The sequence below is a fragment of the Camellia sinensis genome, unplaced genomic scaffold (assembly GCF_055761805.1).
Source record: "Camellia sinensis isolate YWXY unplaced genomic scaffold, ASM5576180v1 Unanchor12, whole genome shotgun sequence".
Taxonomy (NCBI): domain Eukaryota; kingdom Viridiplantae; phylum Streptophyta; class Magnoliopsida; order Ericales; family Theaceae; genus Camellia; species Camellia sinensis.
Genome location: NW_028128998.1, coordinates 5,153,531 through 5,173,768, shown reverse-complemented (window position 1 = coordinate 5,173,768; position 20,238 = coordinate 5,153,531). Strand labels below are relative to the sequence as shown.

The 20,238-nt window shown below is 31.5% G+C and overlaps 3 protein-coding genes across 36 annotated transcripts in view; all 3 read left to right on the top strand.

Annotated features, from left to right (window-relative positions):
* LOC145814624 (ubiquitin C-terminal hydrolase 12-like) overlaps positions 1-7,081 on the top strand; it is a 37,511-nt gene extending 30,430 nt beyond the window's left edge. For 3 of the 18 annotated variants that reach the window (XM_082911527.1, XM_082911519.1, XM_082911520.1), the window contains 11 exons: positions 444-499; positions 634-811; positions 907-1,008; positions 1,092-1,163; positions 1,316-1,399; positions 1,889-2,062; positions 4,675-4,761; positions 5,095-5,211; positions 5,822-5,896; positions 6,051-6,137; positions 6,520-7,081. In XM_082911527.1, the coding sequence (XP_082767653.1) occupies positions 444-499; positions 634-811; positions 907-1,008; positions 1,092-1,163; positions 1,316-1,399; positions 1,889-2,062; positions 4,675-4,761; positions 5,095-5,211; positions 5,822-5,896; positions 6,051-6,137; positions 6,520-6,561 (1,074 nt within the window). In that variant the 3' untranslated portion in view covers positions 6,562-7,081. Of the gene's footprint in view, positions 1-443; positions 500-633; positions 812-906; positions 1,009-1,091; positions 1,164-1,315; positions 1,400-1,888; positions 2,063-4,674; positions 4,762-4,834; positions 5,212-5,683; positions 5,794-5,821; positions 5,897-6,050; positions 6,138-6,519 lie in introns of those variants that run through there. The other 15 variants (XM_082911524.1, XM_082911521.1, XM_082911523.1 and 12 more) reach the window with 15 other exon arrangements.
* Positions 7,082-8,963: 1,882 nt separating this feature from the next.
* LOC145814631 (uncharacterized) lies at positions 8,964-10,309 on the top strand. Its single transcript, XM_082911581.1, has 2 exons — positions 8,964-9,453; positions 9,669-10,309. Exons 1-2 carry the CDS (start codon positions 9,070-9,072, stop codon positions 10,137-10,139), a joined length of 855 nt encoding a protein of 284 aa, XP_082767707.1. The 5' UTR covers positions 8,964-9,069; the 3' UTR covers positions 10,140-10,309.
* Positions 10,310-19,749: 9,440 nt separating this feature from the next.
* LOC145814622 (ubiquitin C-terminal hydrolase 12-like) overlaps positions 19,750-20,238 on the top strand; it is a 37,449-nt gene continuing 36,960 nt past the window's right edge. For 9 of the 17 annotated variants that reach the window (XR_014357975.1, XR_014357974.1, XR_014357973.1 and 6 more), the window contains exon 1: positions 19,751-20,228. The gene's annotated coding sequence lies outside the window, so the exon portion shown is untranslated. Of the gene's footprint in view, positions 20,229-20,238 lie in introns of all 17 variants that reach the window. The other 8 variants (XR_014357976.1, XM_082911507.1, XM_082911516.1 and 5 more) reach the window with 4 other exon arrangements.

Below are 20,238 nucleotides of genomic sequence, written 5' to 3'. Positions count from 1 at the left end.
TGGCCAGGAAAGAATTATGTAGCTGACACCACCTAATTGAGACATAATGCGTAGTTTGGTTTGGTTTATTTGTGCTGTACACCATTCTATTTCTTTAATGGTTGTTTAGTTGAACTTACATATTTTATATTTTTTCCTAATCCCCCCCAACCCGCAGGTTGGGTGACTGGTGTACAAAAGAATGAGTTGTTTTTTTCTTTTCCCCAAGAACTTACAGTGAAAAGGGAAGAAGTGAACTGTTTTTATCTTTTATTTATTTATTTTATTTTTTTATCTATGTCCTCCCCCGGGCAAGTGATTAGTAATGGAGGACAATGCATTCATTGGGTGTTTGAAGATGTCAAAAATTTTAATGTAGTCGACATTCTAATTACAGCTTTTTGCAATTTTTTCTCTGATGATCCCCTCAGTATTAGTTTTGCACTTGATTTGATGATTCATAGGTTGTTCGCTTCCGTTCTTTGGAGAAACCTAAGGAGGATGAGTTCTGTCTCGAGCTGTAAGCTTTCCTAAATCTTATCTATCATACAAATTTATTCTGTATATCTAATTATTCTGTTTATTATTTGTTATATTAACTTCTTTATGAATTTACTTGGGAAAAAAATATGGTTACCCTCGTAAATTTTTTAGGTCAAAGCTTTACACTTATGATGATGTTGTTGAAAGACTAGCCCGCCATCTTGGCTTGGATGATCCGTCTAAAATAAGGCTTACATCTCATAACTGCTACTCTCAGCAACCTAAACCCCAGCCAATCAAGTATCGAGGAATGGATCATCTATCAGACATGCTGGTCCACTACAATCAGGTTGTAATGTCACTCATTTAGACTTTTTATTTTGCTTTTTATAGTTAGAATAACCACTATTTTCTGATGGCTTAGTTTTCTTCCCTTGTGGACAGACTTCAGATATTCTCTACTATGAGGTATTGGATATCCCTCTTCCAGAACTGCAGGGCCTGAAAACTCTAAAAGTTGCTTTCCATGATGCTACCAAGGACGAAGTGAGTGTGAAATCGAAGCAGTCATTTCTTCATTATATGTTAGCTTTTTGTCTCTCATACAATCTTGATTTAACTATTTTCAGGTAGTAATTCATACTATTAGATTACCAAAACAAAGCACTGTTGGAGATGTTATTAATGATCTGAAGGGGAAGGTAACCATTGCAACTTTCTTTGCTTTCTAACTTGTCATGTACTTCTTTTTTTCATGGAGATGTTGCTGTATTGATTGGACTGCGACAATATTTTTTGTACTTATTGTGCTAAAATTTACTTGTTTTATTTGACAAGAATCCACTCCCCGTAGTTCCTTATTTTGAAACAGGTTGAGCTGTCTCATCCAAATGTGGAACTTAGATTGCTTGAAGTTTTCTATCACAAGATCTACAAGGTATTAAGTAATGTTAAAGCTATTATTGTTACTTTCTGAAGCAAATTTGATAGGTCATTGAAATGGGTGTTAGATAATGTTGAAGCTATTACTGTTACTTCTGAAGCAAAGTTGGTGAGAGCTTATTGAAATGAATGCATCTTGACAGATGGTCTGTGGTTGATGCTTGATGCTGTCCTTTCTACGTTCAAGTTTTTCACTTTTTTTCTTTGTTTCTTTTTCTCTGAACTGCGACTGCATGAAAATATGATTGGTGGATGGAGTTAAATCTTTTCAAAAAATAAAATATAACCAGAATCTTTTCAGAATCAATTTATAATTCTCAAATCACTTCCAAAACTCCTAACGTTTCTGGGTTGATTTCTGGTGAGCTGTGAAATTATTATAGTGTTTACTGAGCACGAGCAATTATGTGTACCTAGCACTACTTGCATCATCTGAGACCTTTTCTATGTTTTGTGATCTTATTCTGCACCATATATGTTACAGATTTTCCCGCTTAATGAGAAGATTGAGAATATCAATGATCAGTACTGGACATTACGTGCAGAGGAGGAAATCAAATTTTTTGTCCTTAGCTGGTTTATTCATGTGGCATTAAGTCCCTTGTGTTTCCTGTTTATACAAGTTTTCTGCAAAAATGATCTTCCAATATTTGTAAAGGTGCTTCCTGCATCTTGATTGTTTGTTTTCTCGACTAACTAGTTATTTAGGTCTATGTTTGGGCTTGGATACGAGTGTCAGGTGCAGGTATGCATCTAAGTGTCTAATTCATTTAATTCTTTTGTCCAAGATATGGGGACATGGAAAATATTCATAAATTTTAATACACTTCTTTTAGTTTCTAGGGTAAAATGATGCTTATAAGGTGTCAGAGAATTTCATGCATAATTTGGAGGTTTTATGCTTGGCTTTCTGTTGGACTCGAAATATGCTTGCTAGGTGAATGTCTAACTACATATGTCAGAAACATATTTCATATCTTTTCCCAAGTGTCGAGTGCCTGACACGGGTACTTAATGCAGTTAGAAGAATCCATGTAAGATAGATTTAGGTCAACACTAAACTTGAAAGAAACCATGCTTTCGATAAACAGCTTGGGCTGTCGGGTAATGCTGAGCTGATTGAGACCGTACCGTAGCCTTCATTGGGGCACCTTGTGCTTTCGTGTTTCCAATAACTATCTAGGAGCTACATGCATTCCATTCAATTTTGATTGTAAGGAATATTTAGGATCATTGAATTAGAAAAAAATATTATAGTAGCTGTGTCTCTTGATTTCCAAAATCTGTAAGAATACACTGTGAGCTAATAATTGATAGATACTAATTTACAACTATTGGTTCTTCAAAGTTGATGGTGGCTTTACTTTTTTCTCCTTTGTCCTTTTCTTTCCTCTCCTTTTTAATGGTTATTTTTCCTTCTCAATTTCATTCGTTTCTTATATTTTCAATTTGTTCCAGTTTTTCTTTCTTTTGTCTTTTTTTTAGGTGTCATGTTGATTATTTCAGGGTAAGTTACAATGACCTCCCTCGAATTTTAGAGATAATACAAGAAGCCCCACTAGGTTACGAAAATTACTCGATACTTCCCTTCCATTAACAAAGACTCTAAATGTGTTAATTGAAGTGATTAATTTACTTTTTTACCCTAAAATGTTTTGTATTTTAAGTGACATTAATGTCAAATGACAAAATTGACCTCTTCTTAACTGTTCAGTTTACTTAATTACCCTCCATTATATCTATTTTATTTCTTCCTCCATTTCATGAGACCACCGCCACCATCCCCCTTCCTCATCACCGGTAATTTCTCTTTTATCATTCCTTCACGTTCCTTTCTTCCTTCATTTCTTTTCATTCTCTTTTCTCATGGCTCTGCAAACTAGCCAAAAGCCACTAGCTACAACCACCAAAGGCCACCAATCGCTGCCACTGCCAACCCGACAACCTCTTTCTTTCTTTCTTCCAGGTCATCTGTCTCTTCCCACTCTCAAACAACAAACAACCACAATTGCCATTGGATATAGAGAGAGTGAGAGTGAAGCCACCACAGGCATCATGCCTAACACCACTGCTAACGCTTCTGTGATCCCCTTCTCTCGCTCTACCCCATCTCGACTCCAACACTTCTGTTGGGTTTTTTTGATCTACTCTGTCAGGGTTTTATATGATTTTGGGATTTGGGAACAAGCTCAATGATGGAAAGCCTTCAACGAAATGGTGGTAAGAGCTTTCAGGTAGGACATGCTGCTGGATTCATGGCTCACAAGGGTATGAGAAAAATATGCGTTGGTGCTCATACCAGGGGCAAGAGCTAGCGGAATGTTTGCGAAGTTGCCCATGATTACACAGTTGATGAGAAAGGAAGCAATGATGGTGTCGATGAGGTCTTTGCAGATTCTCTAAGACTCATTAGGCTAGATGCGGCGGATGTGTTGGTGCTGGATCAGTTAGAGTCGAGGATGGAGGGATTGGAACAGAGGGACATAGTCAGAGATAAAGCATGTGCCACTGTGACAATGGTTTTCTGTTCAACCATTTGCTGAATAGGTTATTTAAAATGAAAAATGAAAAATAAAATAATTTGGCTAGATTTTATTTTTAAAGAAAATGGTAAGTTGTGAATTTAATAAAATATATGGCATTACATAAGCAAAAGATAAGTTCCGGGAGGTGGACTGTTTGTGGGATATATTTGTCACTTATCTTCTTTTTGGGTGTCGGGGAACTCTTTATTTAAGAGTGTCCCAATTTTTTTCTAAGCTAGAGATTGGTTGGCGGTGTGTGCAATGTAGGCTTTTGCCCGTGTTTAGCTTGTTAGGGGTATTTGTGTTTGTATTCTCATTGTCCTGTTGTAAGAGGATGCCTTATCCTCTTTTCATTTTTTGATTTATCAATAAAGCTTTTGTTGTTGATCAAAAAAAAAAAAAAAAAGAAAAAAAAAAAAAGATACCTCATTAATAGCTTATTTACGCTTTAGTCTTTAGACCAATTTATCACAAAGATTTAAGGGAGGACAATGTAATTTTGTCGAATTATGGGGTAGGTTGTAATAAGTTCAAATTACAGGTTAGGTCAGTGTAATTTACCCATTATTTTATTAACTTGCCTTTTGACATACTATTATATCACTAGCTCAACAAGCCATTTTAGCTGTGTTGAATTGACCGGTATAGCAAAATTTTCCTGATCTTTGATTGTTTGGATCGGTTCACATTGTCATATGGAAAGTGTTTTGTAGAGGTTCCTGACTACAGTTGTTCCTCATAACAGATTCCAGAGGAGGAGAAGAACCTTGGTCCTCATGACCGTCTTATTCATGTTTATCATTTTATGAAAGATACAGCTCAGAACCAAGTGGTAAGTTGTTTTGATAGAAAATTTAAAAGCGGTATTGCCATTGTTCCAATCATTTATAAAGTAGTTGGAGCAGGGGATATGAGAGAGTGCTTTTGTTACATATTTGTGAGAGCGCTCCGATCAAAATTAAGGGTTCAGAATGTTTCTGGTGTTTGATGAACCGTGTGCTATGGCTCGACTCTGTTGTCAAAAAGATTTACATTCGTGGAAAGGATGGGCTGCCAACAACTTTCCTTCAAAATCCAGTGTCCAGGAACAACTACAATACCAGTAAACTGAGATTCAGTAATACAAATTGTAATATTTCTTTGTCATTTTTTCCTTTTTAAACAGCAGGTCCAGAATTTTGGGGAACCTTTTTTCCTTGTCATCCACGAGAGTGAGACTTTGGCTGAAGTCAAAGTACGCATACAGAAGAAATTGCAGATTCCTGAAGAGGAGTTTTCAAAGGTATAATATTTTTATTTTTGGGAGAATTACAAAAAAAAGGTTTGAGCCTTGTAACAAAATAAATCTAAATTTTTTAATTTTGTCAATTTAAACAGTAATATTTTGATTTGTTTTTTGTTTAAACCATTTTCTTATTTTCATTTAGTAAAATCGATGGAAGATGGGTATTTTAGTCATTAAACTCAATATAGATATACATAAAATGAAAAATGTTAAAATAGATTAGCCTGTGTCCAAAATTTTCAGAATCTTTCTCTATTTTAATATTATAAAAATCTTCATATTCTGACCAGTAACTTGTGATTCAACAAATTTGCAAGGCTGGTCATCTCTCTCTCCTCTCTCTCTCTCTATATATATATATAATCTTGATATAGTTGCTTCTATTCCCTCTCCCTCTCTGTCTCTCTCTCATGGTTATACCCTGTTTTTTTTTTTGTTGTTGTAATTTCTCCTTTATTTTTTCTTGCAGTTAATATTTTTCTTGGCACACAAAACTGTGTATACTGTGTAACCTTGTCTTTCAACATTATGATGCAACATTCTCTGTGAGAATGTGTTTGGTTAATTATTTTACTGTAATTTTTCTAAAATTACTGTTTTTCCTCAGTGGAATTTTGCATTTTTATCTTTGGGTCGTCCTGAATACCTTCAGGATTCGGATGTCGTTTCCAGTCGCTTTCAGGTGCACATAAAATTCTCTCTCTCTCTCTCTCTCTCTCATCTGCGTACACGCAAGCAGAAGCATTACACGCTCCCATGCATGTGCATGCATAATTTTTTTTTTGAGGTGATTAATGTTTTCTCCCTTCTATTTTTCACTTTTTTTTTTATTTTAGAGAAGGGATGTCTATGGTGCTTGGGAACAGTACCTTGGATTGGAGCACTCAGACAACACTCCAAAAAGGTCATATGCAGCCAATCAGGTATACAAGTGCCTCGAATTGATTTAAATTGCTTAGATACAAGTTTAGGAAAGTATGTGGTCTAAAAAATCAGCGGAGATGTTTTTCTTTATGCCTCTGGCTTGTGCTGTTTGTCTCAATTTTGTGGCTAATATAGTAAACTTTTGTGCTAAAATTGTATTAGTTTATGACTTCTAAAGTTATTAATGCTGTGTTTGGTTAGGGGATTTAGGAAGGGATTTGGAAAGGGAAAGGGAAAAGGTGTGTGAAACTATGTGAAATGTAGGTATATTTTTTTCACATTTCACCTACCTTTTCCATTTCCCTTTCCAAATCCCTCATCAAATCTCTCAACCAAACACAACATAAGAACTTGTAGTGACCTTAAATCTCAATTGTGCAGAATCGACACACATTTGAGAAGCCAGTGAGAATCTACAATTAGGAAATGCCAACTGAATCTCTGCCAGTGCTGCCGAATCTGATAACCCTCTGATGGAATATGACGCTTTGTGAAGAAGACACCAGCAGCAAAAAAAAAAGAAATAGAAAAAGCGAGCAGCGAGATATTGTGAGGTTTAGTTATCATTTTATTAAATCTGTAATCTTTTAATACGGGGTGGTAGAGCATATGCAGCATATCCTCCATAGTTTGGACATGCCTCCCCCTGCTCTCTCGCACATGTGCTTGCGCAAGAACCAGCGTGAGGGTGAGGTGCTTAGGTTTTTTATTCCATTGTAATTTGGGGATATATAAGATTTTGGGTTGGGTGATGTATAGTGTATAGGTATGTTTTTGGACATTTCCTTTCTTTTCCCTTTTCTTTCTGTCTGATTCTCCATTTCTAGTTTTATTTTGTGTGCATTATAAGTGGGGGATCTGTGTAATGTTTGTTTTTTTGGTTACTATTTCTGGGTTTTTCCAGATTTGTGCAAAAGGAACTTGTATTTTCTTTGCTGTCCAATTGTTATCCAGCTGTTCTAATCCCTGAGAGCAAGGATCCTCTAGAGTGATTTTTTCTTAAAGTTTTCTAGAATGCTACATTGTGTGGTTGAGATTTACTGACAAGTCACATCAATTTTTCTGACGTGACTTGCCAGTAAATCTCAACCACACAATGTAGCACTCTAAGAAAACTTTAGAGAAATTTCACTTTAGAGGATCTTTGGTGAATCCGTGAAGTTAATTGTTGAAACAGCTGCCTTCAATTGATAGGAAAAAAAAGGAAATAAAAGGACAAGACAATCTAAAACCTGTTCACCTTGTTTGGTTTTGATTAATTTTCTAAAAATTAATTTTTTTTTTATATATTTTTTTTTTTGTTTTTGTTTTTAGTAAAGTTTTAAAATAATTGTAGTGATTTTATATTTTTTTTATTTTAACTTTTTAGATACACTTAATGTAGATGTACTTAAAAAAAATATTTGTAAAAAAATATTTTAAAAAATTAATAAATATACAATAATACATAAATGTATTAATTTTTGTATTTTTATTTTTATTTATTTTTATTGTGAATTTTTTACAGATTTTTTTTTACAAATATTATATTTTTTAAAATATTTTTATGTTAGGTGTATATAAAAATTAAAAAAATTGTTCACAATATTAAAAAAGTTCAATAAAAATATGGAAAATACAAAATTTAATTTTTTAGAAAGTGGGTTTAATTTTTTGAAACTATAAAGTAGATTCAATTTTTTGAAATCAAAAGACTCGTGGATGTGTTTTTTTGTTAAAAATATGGATTAATGACACTGGTCACCAATATACTGCACCTGAAATCCCACTTCAACCCCTCTATTTTTTATTTTATGTTTTTTGGACAGGCAATTTGCTAGCTTCTAATCAGTGTGAGTCTCCTGTAAGATTCTGTTAACTATCTAATTGTGTGTTTAATTGTTTATTTTAATTAGCATTTTTACATTAAAATTTGATTTAATACTTACAGCCAGCGTTGAATTTTTCTCAAATTTAAATTTCAATATGAGAGAATTTGATGTGCCTATTGACCCAACACGGATCCTGTTTTGATTATTCGAATTATTTATTTTGTAAAATTCTTAATATATATCGTGAATGAAAAAAATTAAATTAATTCAATAATTATTGTGTGTTTAATTATTTATTTACAATTAGTGACTTTTTTTTTTATGACAAATTTTTCTCATAGGACCTATTAGATAATAAGTCCATTTATTAGGACCTATACGTAAGTATCCCTTATTGAATAACTAAAAATCTGTGATTTGACTGAACTTAGCACTGATGGTAGAGTTAATTTCCTTGAGTGCATTCTTGGTTCTTAACATATATCATGGAAAAAATTAAATCAATTCGATAATTATAATATTTTTATTTTATGATATTTGTCTTTAAAAAAATAAACAATACGATAAAATTAAAAAGTTACGATTATCAAATCGACTTAATTTTTTTCACTAATTTATTTATCATCTTAATCTTTGAACTTTCTTTAATGATAAATTATTAGTCATAATATATTTTATTATTTATAAATTTTGTAATTTTTTTTTTTTTTTCAAGTTAAAAAATTAACACGCTCTTGCTTGCGATACCAATCTGATTTTTCTTGCTTCCAATATGAGACTAGGCGGGGGACTACAAACTTTTCATATTGTCATCCTTAAAAAAGAGGTCAATATAATTATTATGTTAAAAATATAAAATTAATTGTGATTTGTTTAAAATTCAAGAGAGGTGAATGTAATTACCTATAATTTGGTAGTAGCAACATCCCTTTCATGGGAGAGAGAGAGAGAGAGAGAGAGAGAGAGAGTGAGAAAGAGAAAGAGAGACAATTTCAGGTCCCAAATACTCCAACAGCGTGGAACATTCTGCGCCTCACCTCTTGCACTCTCACACACCACAACACTCATTCCTTCTGCACCTTATTCCACAAACAAACCTTGAGAGAGAGAGAGAAGAAGGATGAACATGGTTATGTCTGTATTGCTTCGATTTATATATCCACCACCACCTTCATTGTTCGTAACTGCCATGTCTGTGATCAGCCCTGCATCTTTGGCCAACGCCGGGATCTCGGAAATCAAAGGCAAACACATGCAGTATTCTAAGTTCTGGAACAACAACAACGACAACAACAACAACATTGGTAGTAATAATTCTCAAAAATCTCCTTCTTCTTCTTCGGCCAAGCGGGCCAAACTGTCCACCAAAACAGGTATGCTAATTGCGTACACGCCGGCGTTACTCGCCAGCGTCGCTTCCTTCGGCATTTTCCCCAACGAGGGTTTTAGGTTCTTGTTGGTCAATTCTGCTCTAACCATCCATTTCTTCAAGAGGCTTTTTGAGGTATTCAGAATTTTAATTTTAATTTTAATTTTTTTTCTAATAATGCCAGTGTATTGTGTGATTCAGATTTATTTTATATATAGACTAAAGTTACCTCAATTAAATTTTAACTAAGTTTTCCGTTTGTCAATTTGAAATTGGAAAAAAAAAAATTAATTAGTCTACTCAAATTATCACTTGTTTGAATTTAAACAATTATCCATTTTGTTTTGCAGGTTTTATTCATTCACAAATACAGCAGTGTGATGTACCTTGATGTTGCAATTCCAATCTCTCTCAGCTACTTCATCTCCACATCAACCATGATCTATGCCCAACACCTAACCCTAGGGTTCCCCGAGCCGCCACTTGATCTTAAGGATGCCGGAATTTCGATGTTTTTAATGGGTATATCTGGTAACTTGTACCACCATTACCTACTCTCTAAACTGAGGGAACAAGGTGACAAAGGGTACAAGATCCCCAAAGGTGGCTTGTTTGATCTAGTGATATGTCCACACTATCTTTTTGAAATATTAGGGTTTATAGGGATCTCTTGCATTTCTCAAACTCTCTATGCATTCTCATTCACCCTAGGCACCACTATCTACTTGATGGGGACGAGTTATGCCACTAGGAAATGGTACCTTACAAAGTTTCAAGACTTTCCCAAGAATATCAAGGCTCTTATTCCATTTGTCCTCTAGAAAAAAATGAAAATGTGGAAATATAAATTTAGGATAAAGTTAGTATTAAGTCATATATATAAAGATATGATACATTTTGCAGATTTGATATACGAAATGAGATTAAAAGCCAGAGTAGTTAGGCTTATGCCATAAGTTTGTTGATCAATAATTTTTTGTTTGTGAAAAACTTTATTGTTCATCTTTGTGCTCTTACTGACTTTTACATATAATTTAAATCATTGGTTTAAGTAGGAATTTAGAAATGAAAAGCAATTGGGAGAGAAATTGATAGGAAAAAAAAAACCTTATATTTCATTCATATTGTTCTCACATATTTCTTGTCCTTTCAAAATTATTATTCAAATTTATGATCCAAATGTAACCTTACGAATGAATTGCCAATAGATGGGTGTGAAAATGCACTGACCATAAAAGAGGATCAAATAAAAAAAAAAAGAAAAAAAAGAAAAGAAAGGACACTTTGATTAAACATTCTTGAGCAAATTATACTTGTAGTTTTTATAATTTCTCATGTGCTAAATTTAGTTTTTGTAGTTCTAATTAGGGCTATTTACATAGAGAAACTATTGAGAATATCACTGTGACCCTCTAAAGTTTAAAAGTGTACAAATTGACTCCTTCAACTATTGAGAAGTATTACTTTGTCTCCCTAAATTATAAAAACGTACAAATAGACCTCATAAACTATTGGTGTGTTTCATTTTAACCCCTTCTATTAATAGTTCAATTTGTACATTTTTATAATTTGCGGACATTTGTACACTTTTATAATTTATAATGCAAAGAGATATTTCTCAGTAGTTTAGGGAGTCCATTTGTATACTTTTAAAGTTTAGGGGGTCAAAGTGATACTTCTCATGGGTTTTTTGTGTAAATAACCTTCTAATTATATCAATTTTGTTCTTTAAATTTTTTATTTATTTATGTCAATTTAGTTTAATTGATATTTCCATTTGCACACCACTTTTTTATTTTTATATTTTTATCTTCACACTATTTTGTCCATTTAGTTATCAACTCCCAAATAAAAATTAATTATTCAAATATCAATCACAAAATAAAAATTAATTATTTAAATATCAACTACTAAACGGTTTTCATTCTGTAGTTTGATTCTGAGCCTCAAATTTTTGCTTCGTAATTGAGATCTAAACAAAAATTAGTGTGAATTGAGAAATTTTGTGGCAAATAGAAGTTTGTTTGTTTCAAGTTGGATGTTATTCTTTCAATCAATTTGGGAAGAGTGAATAACTTATTTTGTTCCTTGATATTTAATCCAATTTTTAAAAATATTATTAATTAAAAAAATTGACATAATATAAAAACTTTAAGAATAAAATTAACGCAATTAAATTATAATTACCATATCGACACGAGTACAAATATAAAGTCTAAGACTAATTATAAGGAATGTAATTTGTCCAAATTCCTTTCTTGCGACTCGTAACTATCTATTATCTTTGGGAGGTAAACAATGACTAGTTAAAAAAAACACAAAAACGAAAACGAGAATGAAAACAAAATCCTCCAAGGTGGTTTGGAAACTAATTAAAAAAGTAAAAACAAGTTAAAAAGTTAAAAAATTATACAAGTTAAAAATTCAATTTTCTTTTTATTTTGTACATATTTTTTTCGTAAAAAGTCAAAAAATCATTCCAAATATACTAATTTTTTTAGCTCCAATTTTAGTTAAAAAAATCCAAAAAATTACTAAAATAGTCTATTGCCAAAGTTCCGGTGGTATAAAATGGATAACAAGTTTGTTTTTAAAAATATATTTTTTTTCTAGCTGAGAAATATGATAAATTGGACCTTCTATGATTATTGGATGTAATTAATTTTTTATGTGGATAATATACATAAAAAGACTTACAAAATAAATAGTTTGAGATCATTGAATAGAGATCTATGACGAAGCCCACAAATGTGAAACAACACCATCCACTCTAAATTGGGCTAATAGGAACCTAACCATACACACTAGGCATTGTTTTGGATATTTGAGTTTGGCTAAGATAGTCAATAAATATATAAAAAAAAAATTAAAATAATTAATAAGACAAAATATTACATCTAATACAATAATTAATCAATTGTTCTCTCATGACCATCTATTTAATTACAAAAAAAAAAAATTATAAATCATCTCAAATGCATAATTTTTTTCATCGTATAAAATAGTTAAAAAATAAAAAAAAAATCACTAAAATAGTTATATTTTACATAGCCCTAATGGGAAAGTCATTTTGGCCAATTCAAAATTCAAATGAAAAGTACGGAAGTAAATGTGATTCATGAAGGAAAGAAAGGTTGCATTACTACCATGTTTGACCTTGACTTGGTTTCTTGTGTTTTCACTGTAAATGACCTGTGTGATGTCTCCAGGCAAAAAAATTCAAAATTAAAATTAAAATCTGTCCTATTTTTTAATAAAAATTTAGGGTCATCTAAGTTGCACAAAATAAAAAATATATATTTACTCTTTTTTTTTTTAAAGTTTATCAAAGAAGGACATTAGCCACAAAAAAAAAAAAAAAAGGTCTTCCTAAATGTAAGTTATAAAAAAGTTTTTTTTTAAAAAAATAAAAATGTTACCAAACAATATGACCTACTTTAACCATTACAAAACTCAAAAATTAAAATTTGCTATAGCTTAAAAATAAAAATAAACTTTTTTTTACTAAGAGTGTTTTTAGAACTTCAAGGTTTGAAATTACAAACTTTTTAAAAAATCTACTGTCTAAGCCATTAAACCCTAAATATTTAAAACTTAAAATTTTCATAATAGATATCCTCAAATCGATTACAAACTTACCAATAAAATTCAAAAAGAAATGTCTTATACTATTATTTATTCTTTTTAAACTCTAGGAAAATTTACTCATAAATTCCGTATATATTTTTAATATAATAATTTTCAAATTTTATTTAATTGTGATCATTTAAATAATACTTTTAATTTCTAAATAGAATGAACATATTTCGAACTGACTTGGTTTCTTGGTTTCATGAAGAAGTTGTATAGTGGCTAAGGTTTTAAAGTGGGAAAGATAATAGGTTGTAAAGAAAGAAAGGGAAAATTGAATTTTTTTTTTTATTATGAAATAATTATTATTTTTCAGGAATGATGGTATAATCATAGCAATATTTTTGTTTTTAGGAAAGAATGGTAAAATTTTAACAAAATTATAATTAATATGATGCTTTAGCCAATAATATTTTCTTGGGTGAAGCACTAATAAATCCTAAAATGTGATCTTGTGAACGGTTTAATCCTCTATTTTTTCTTATAAATCCGAAGGTCTCCTTAAAGTGGAAAGTACATAAAAAGTTAGTCACTTTACATGTTTGGGCTTAATTTTTTAGGGATAAAAGTGATTTTCTCAAAATGTAAAATTACACATTTGGGCAATTTGAATTATAGAAGTTTTGGATTTTCCCTCATTTTAGAACAAATCTCACATCACGAACAAAAACCTAACACTCTAATGTAACACTCCAATAACGTAACACTTCAATGTAACACACTAAAAAACTCATTGGTGTACTTTTCTCAAATGTAACAACGTAACACTCAAAAATAATTCTTTGGTGTACTTTTCCCAAACGTAACGCTCCAATGTAAATATATATATATATATAATTCTTAGTGTATTTTTTCCAAACATAATACTTCAATTAGTGTAATCCCAAACATAACATTCCAATGTAACACACAAAAATACTAAAAAAACTCCTTAGTATACTTTTTTTTAAACGTAACATTCACAGTTTGAAATTATACATTTGTTCAAAACTTACTAAGGAATATTTGTACTCCTTTTGGAATGGTTTGAAGAATTTCACATTCTTTTTTTTTTTTTTTAGTGTTACATTGGAGTGTTATATGTAAGAAAAGTACACTAAGAAGTTTTCTTTTGTGTTACATTGGAGCGTTACGTTTGGAAAAAATACACAATTTTTTTTTTTTTTTGTTACACTAAAGTGTTACACTAAGGAATTTTTTTGGAATGTTATATTGAAGTGTTAAGTTTAGAAAAAGTACACTAATGAATTTATTTGTGTTATATTAGAATGTTACATTAAGGAGTTTTTGTGTGTTACACTAAGGATTGGTGTAAATCTGAGCCTGAGTCTTCCACTCATCTCTTGATGCATTGCTACTTTGCATGGAGGGTTTGGGCTGATATGATGGATTGGTGGGAGTTGAAGGGGGCTATTCCATGTTCATTAGAAGGTATACTTCACTGGTGGGATGGGGTGTATTTGAACAGGAAAGAAAAATGGATATGGAAGGTCATTCCCTTAGCTGTTATATGGTCTCTGTGGAAGCTTAGGAATGAGTGCATCTTCAAATCTGCTTCGCCTCAGTTAGTGGACCTGTGTGAGTTGATCAAAATCAGAGTTGCACTGTGGCTCAAACATAGATTCAAGGACTGTCATTTCTCTGTTCAAGATTTTTTAACCAACCTGAGGCAAATAAGATTGAGTCTGGGGAGCAGATCTGTTTTGGGCAGCTGATTCTGGGTTGGAGTTGACTTGAGGCTACTGTTATGTGATGGAGTTGATCCTGCCTTCGTGCAATGGAGATGAACTTGTTGTTCTGTGCTGATTAAAACTCGGGGCTGTTCTGTTCTGTACTGATGAACCAGTGTTGGAGGACCATTTAAACAGAATTGCATTTTGCTTGGAGTTTCAACAGTTGGTGTCTCTGTGTCTCTGGGCTGCTTGGTTGATATCTTACCGACCTTATTTGCCCTGTTTGGTTCTTTTGTGATCTTTGCTCCTTCGTTTTTATTGTTGATTGCCAATGTCTTTTTTCTTGATAATTTTCAATAAAATTCCTTTTGGCTGTTTTAAAAAAAAAAAAACACTAAGGATTTTTTTTAGTGTTATATTAGAGTGTTACATTTAGAAAAGGTACACGCAGAAGTTTTTTTTGTATGTTACATTAGAGTGTAACATTAAGGAGTTTTTGTGTGTGTTACATTAGAGTGTTATATTAAGGAGTTTTTGTGTGTTATATTAAAGTGTTATGTTTAGAAAAATACATTAAGGAGTTTTTTGATGTGTTACATTAGAGTGTTACAATAAGAAATTTTTGTGTGTGTTATTTTAGAGTGTTACATTAAGGAGTTTTTTTGGAGTGTTATGTTTGGAAAAACTATAGTAAGGAGTTTTTTTTATGTGTTACATTAGTGTTACATTTGGATGTTAATTAATGTTAATGTTACAATAGAGACGAACACCACACCAATAACACCACAAACGGGGTAATATCATCCACCTACAAATCACTCCACTAAATCTCCACAAAAAAAAAAAAAAAAAAAAAAAAATAGAAACATAAAAACCTACCTTACCCACACACACATACAAGGGCAAATAAGTAAACTTTCAAATCTCAAATCAAAGAAATACAACATATCCAAAATAAAAATGACTAATTGGTTTGAAAGAAAACTTCTAAGACTAAATGGAATAACTTTTCTCCAAATGGGATTTATGAGTAATTTTTTCTATTTTCTTTTTATATTTTAAAAATAAAAAAATTAAGAATTTTATGATCAAGTGTTGGAGCTTTATTTTCCTATTATGAAATAATTATTAATTACAAGAATGACGGCATAATCATAGCAATATTTTTGTTTTATGAAAGAATGGTAAAAATTTTAAAAAATTATAAATAATATGATGTGTTAGCCAATAAGATTTATTTCAATGTTTTTAAAATAACAAAAATTAAAAATTTTATGATGAAGTCTTTGGGAACTTTGCTATCATTCATCATTGAACTATCACGAACTTTCCTACCATTCATCATTGAACTATCACTTTATGTGGTGTTTGGGAACTTGGTTCCTAGATTTTTTTCTCATTTTTTTCACTAAAAGATAAAGGTTTTACAAAATAAAAATAAAAAAACAAATTCAAACAAGATATCACATCCAACCCTATAATCATTTCATTTTTTCTCTCACAAACATCACATCCAATCACAAAAAAATCCAACTATCTTTCCAAACACTAAAAATTTTTTATCCAATAATATCCTACAACTAAAAAAACCTACATAAAAACCCACTTCCCAAACACCCACTTAATATTCTTTTAATATTTTAAAAATAAAAAAATTAAGAATTTTATGATGAAGTGTTGGTGCTTTATTTTTCAATTATGAAATAATTATTACAGTAATGCTAGGGAGCTCGAAAGCCCCTCCGAATCCCCCGAATTCGAAAAAGGAAGAAGAAGAAGAAGAAGAAGAAGAAGAAGAAGAAGGACTGGACTGGAGAGGCCACCATCAACCGGGCTGGGCAGGGGGCGGAGGCAGAGGCGGAGGCGGGGCGGAGACGATCGCCGACGAGATGTGAGCTGCGACGATCGCCGACGAGCTGCGAGCTGCGACGATCACCGAGGTGCGACGATCGGACTGACGATTGGCCTCTCTTCTCTCCCTCTCCCTCTCTCTTTCTCTCCCTCTCCTTCTGTCTCAGACCTGCGTGATGAAGAAGAAGAAAGAAAAAAAAAAAAAAAAAGAATGCCCAAAACGACGTCGTTTTGGGCATTCGGGGGATTAGGGGGGGCAAAATTCGGAGAAAAAATCATTATTCTAATTATTATTTGTAAGAATGATGGCATAATCATAGCAATATTTTTTTTTTAGGAAAGAATGGTAAAATTTAAAAAATATAATGAATATGATGTGTTACCCAATAAGATTTATTTCAATATTTTTAAAATAAAAAAATAATTTATGATGAAGTCTTGGGAATTTTCCTACCATCATTATTGAAATATCACTTTAATATAGATATAGATAGATAGATAGATATTTAATATTGGATCGACTTAAAATATTTCTGTTTTCAGCTGACCCTATCTTGGATTTGATAAAAAGTAAAAATAAAAAATAAAAATTGATCAATAAATTAATAAATATAGTTAAAAACAATCAATTTATATCATAGTTTCTCAAGTTTTAATACATATTTTCATAATTCAAATAAAAAATACATATTTCCATGGTAAAAAACAATCAAGTTAACATTACAAAGTCTGACAAAAGAAAAAATGAAATTGATTAATAAGTCCCATATTTTACACTTGTAATCGATATAGCTTCATATTTTTTTTTTATAATCCATTTAATCTTTTTGGAATTGTAATGACTCATTTGCCCACCACGTTAGAGTGTCACATTTGGAAAAAGTACACTAAAGAGGTTTTAATTTTTTTAGAGTGTCACATCATACCCGCCACATTGGAGTGTCACATGTCACATTTGAAAAAAATATACTAAAAGGGTTTATTTTTTTTTTGAGTGTCACATGTCACATTTGGAAAAAAAAATACACTAAAAAGTTTTTTTTTTTAAGAGTGTCACATCATACTCGCCATGTTGTCACACTTGGGAAAAGTACACTTAAGAGTTTTTCTTTTTTTAGAGTGTCATATTATAGCTGTCACGTTGTCACATTTAGAAAAAGTACACATGTCACATTATTACATTTGAAAAAAGTACACTACGGAATTTTTAATTTTTTTTTAGTGTCACATCATACCTGTCATGTTGTCACATTTGGACAAAGTACACTAAGGAATTTTTAAGTTTTTTGGAGTAAAAGTCTTGAAGTGTTAAATCATACCTGTCACGTTGTCACATTTGAAAAAAATACACTACGGAATTTTTAGTTTTTTTAAAATGTCACATCGTTGGAGTGTCACATTAATACCTGCCACATTGAAATATTACATCATACTTGTCACATTAATAAAAGGGTATAGTTGTCTACCAAAACACTACTAAAATAAAAAAAAAATAGGACTACACGGAAAGAAATTTTTCACTAATAGGACTTAATAGACCAATAGAAAAAACGGAATTTGGGGATGCTGTTGCGCGGGGTGCGCAGTAGCACCTGTTGTACGGCGAAATAGACTCATTTTGGGGCTCATTTTGATAATCCGAACCGTTAGCATACCTGCAAAAAATCAAGTTAATCGGATATCGTTTACCTATTCATCCACTCACATTTGTATTCATTTTAATACTTTAAATCACAATTATTATTTATTTTTGTAGATAGAAATGTGAATGGATGAATCGGTAAACGATATCCGATTAACTTGATTTTTTACAAGCATGTTCTACTTGATATATTCTAAAATGTGAACGGTTCAGATTATCAAAATGAACCCTGAAATGGGCCCATTTCGCTGCACAACAGATGCTGCTGCGCACCCCGCGCAACAGCATCCCCAATCACGAAAAAACGTAAGACTAATTGGAATATTTGGTTGCAATCTCCTATTTTTAGAAGTTTATGTAACATTAAAAAATAAAATTCTATTATATCAAAACATTTTGAAGGTTGTTAATTTTTATTTTAAAAAAAATTGAAAATACTAAAATATTAATATGATTATAGGGTTTGAAAATATGTAGGAGTTAATTTAGGAACATAAATTTAAAAATTAGAGAGTGTCTATATATGGTATAAATTTTTATGGGGTTAATTTTGAAAATACAAATTTAGGTGATATTAAATATTAAAATAAATTTAATTAAAAAAGTTAATTTAAGAACATATATTTAAAAAACTAGAGAGTATCTATACATGGTATAAATTTTTCATGTAGTTAATTTAGGAACATATAAATTTAGCTGATATTAATAATATTAAAATAAACTTAATCAACGAATCATTTTACGACATGTCTTTTTTGTCTTTTTACAATAATTCAAAAATTTTGAAAAATTATGTTGAGAAGTTGGAGCTTCCATAGCCTTTTCATTAAAAATTCCATTTTCCTTAAAAGGAACCTAACCATCCACTCTAAGACATTTGGGATGTTTGATTTTGGCTAAAACAGTTAATAAAGATGAAAAAATAAAAAATAAAAAATAAAATTAAAATAGTTAATAAGATAAAATATTACATCTTACATAGTAATTAATTACTTTTTCTTTTATAATCATCTATTCAACTATAAAAAAAAATTACAAATCATCTCAATAACACAATTTTTTTTATCACATAAATAATTAAAAAAATTAAAAAAAAAAAACCCACTAAAACAGCTAAATTTGTAAACAAGCAAATCTAAATTAAAGACAACCTACCTAGCCCTAATGGGAAGGTCATTTTGGCCAATTTAAATTTAAATGTAAAGTACGGCAGAAACATAGGTTGCATTGCAGCCATATTTGACCTTGACTTGGGTTCTCGTGTTTTCGCTGTAGATGACTTGCGTGATATCTAGTACGATGTAATTACCTGTGATACACGGTTGTTTTTCAAATGGGTGTGTACAGTGTGTCCTTTTTCAAAAAGTAGCCGTGTCTTATTCATTGACTCCCAAGTCTTCTTCATTGACTTGGAGTCTTCTTCATTGACTCCCAAGTCTCCCTATTTTTAAAAAAATTAAATTAAAAAAAAAATAAAAAAAATATGACAATCTAAGTATAAGAAGTGGGATGGCAAACAGAACTCAGAAAAACGAAAAACAACAAACAAAAATCTTTTATCCTTCAAATTTTGGCCATCCATCCATTATGGTCACAAAATATATTATTATTATGCTACCAAAATCAATTCAACTTCTCCGTGTGTTCGTGGTTGTGTTATTGTTAAACTACATACCTGTTCTTGGACTTTCCTCGGGAGGAGTTGAAGCTGCTAATAAAATCAGGTGCATAGAGAGGGAGAAACAAGCTCTCCTCAAGTTTAAAGAAGCTGCCATAGATCATTATGGTATTCTCTCTTCTTGGGGGAATGAAGAAGATAAGAAAGACTGTTGCAAATGGAGTGGAGTCCATTGCAACAACCACAGTGGTCATGTAACCATGCTCGATCTTCATGTACCAGAGAATCTTTCCTATTCCTATGGTCTGAGAGGTGAGATGAGTCCTTCATTGCTTGAATTGCAGCATTTGAAGTACTTAGATCTTAGCGGAAATTCGTTTGAAGGGCGCATCCCAGAGTCAATTGCTTCCTTGAGCAGATTACAAGTCCTCAACCTCAATTTCAATCACTTTGGTGGTCCGATTCCTCATCAGCTTGGGAACCTTTCCAACTTAAGGTATCTTGAT

Excerpts from the sequence above, each read along its gene's own strand:
- LOC145814631 (XM_082911581.1), top strand. The coding sequence starts at position 9,070 with ATGAACATGGTTATGTCTGTATTGCTTCGATTTATATATCCACCACCA. Across the intron at positions 9,454-9,668 it reads TCTTCAAGAGGCTTTTTGAG|GTTTTATTCATTCACAAATA; the intron begins GTATTCAGAATT and ends TTTGTTTTGCAG.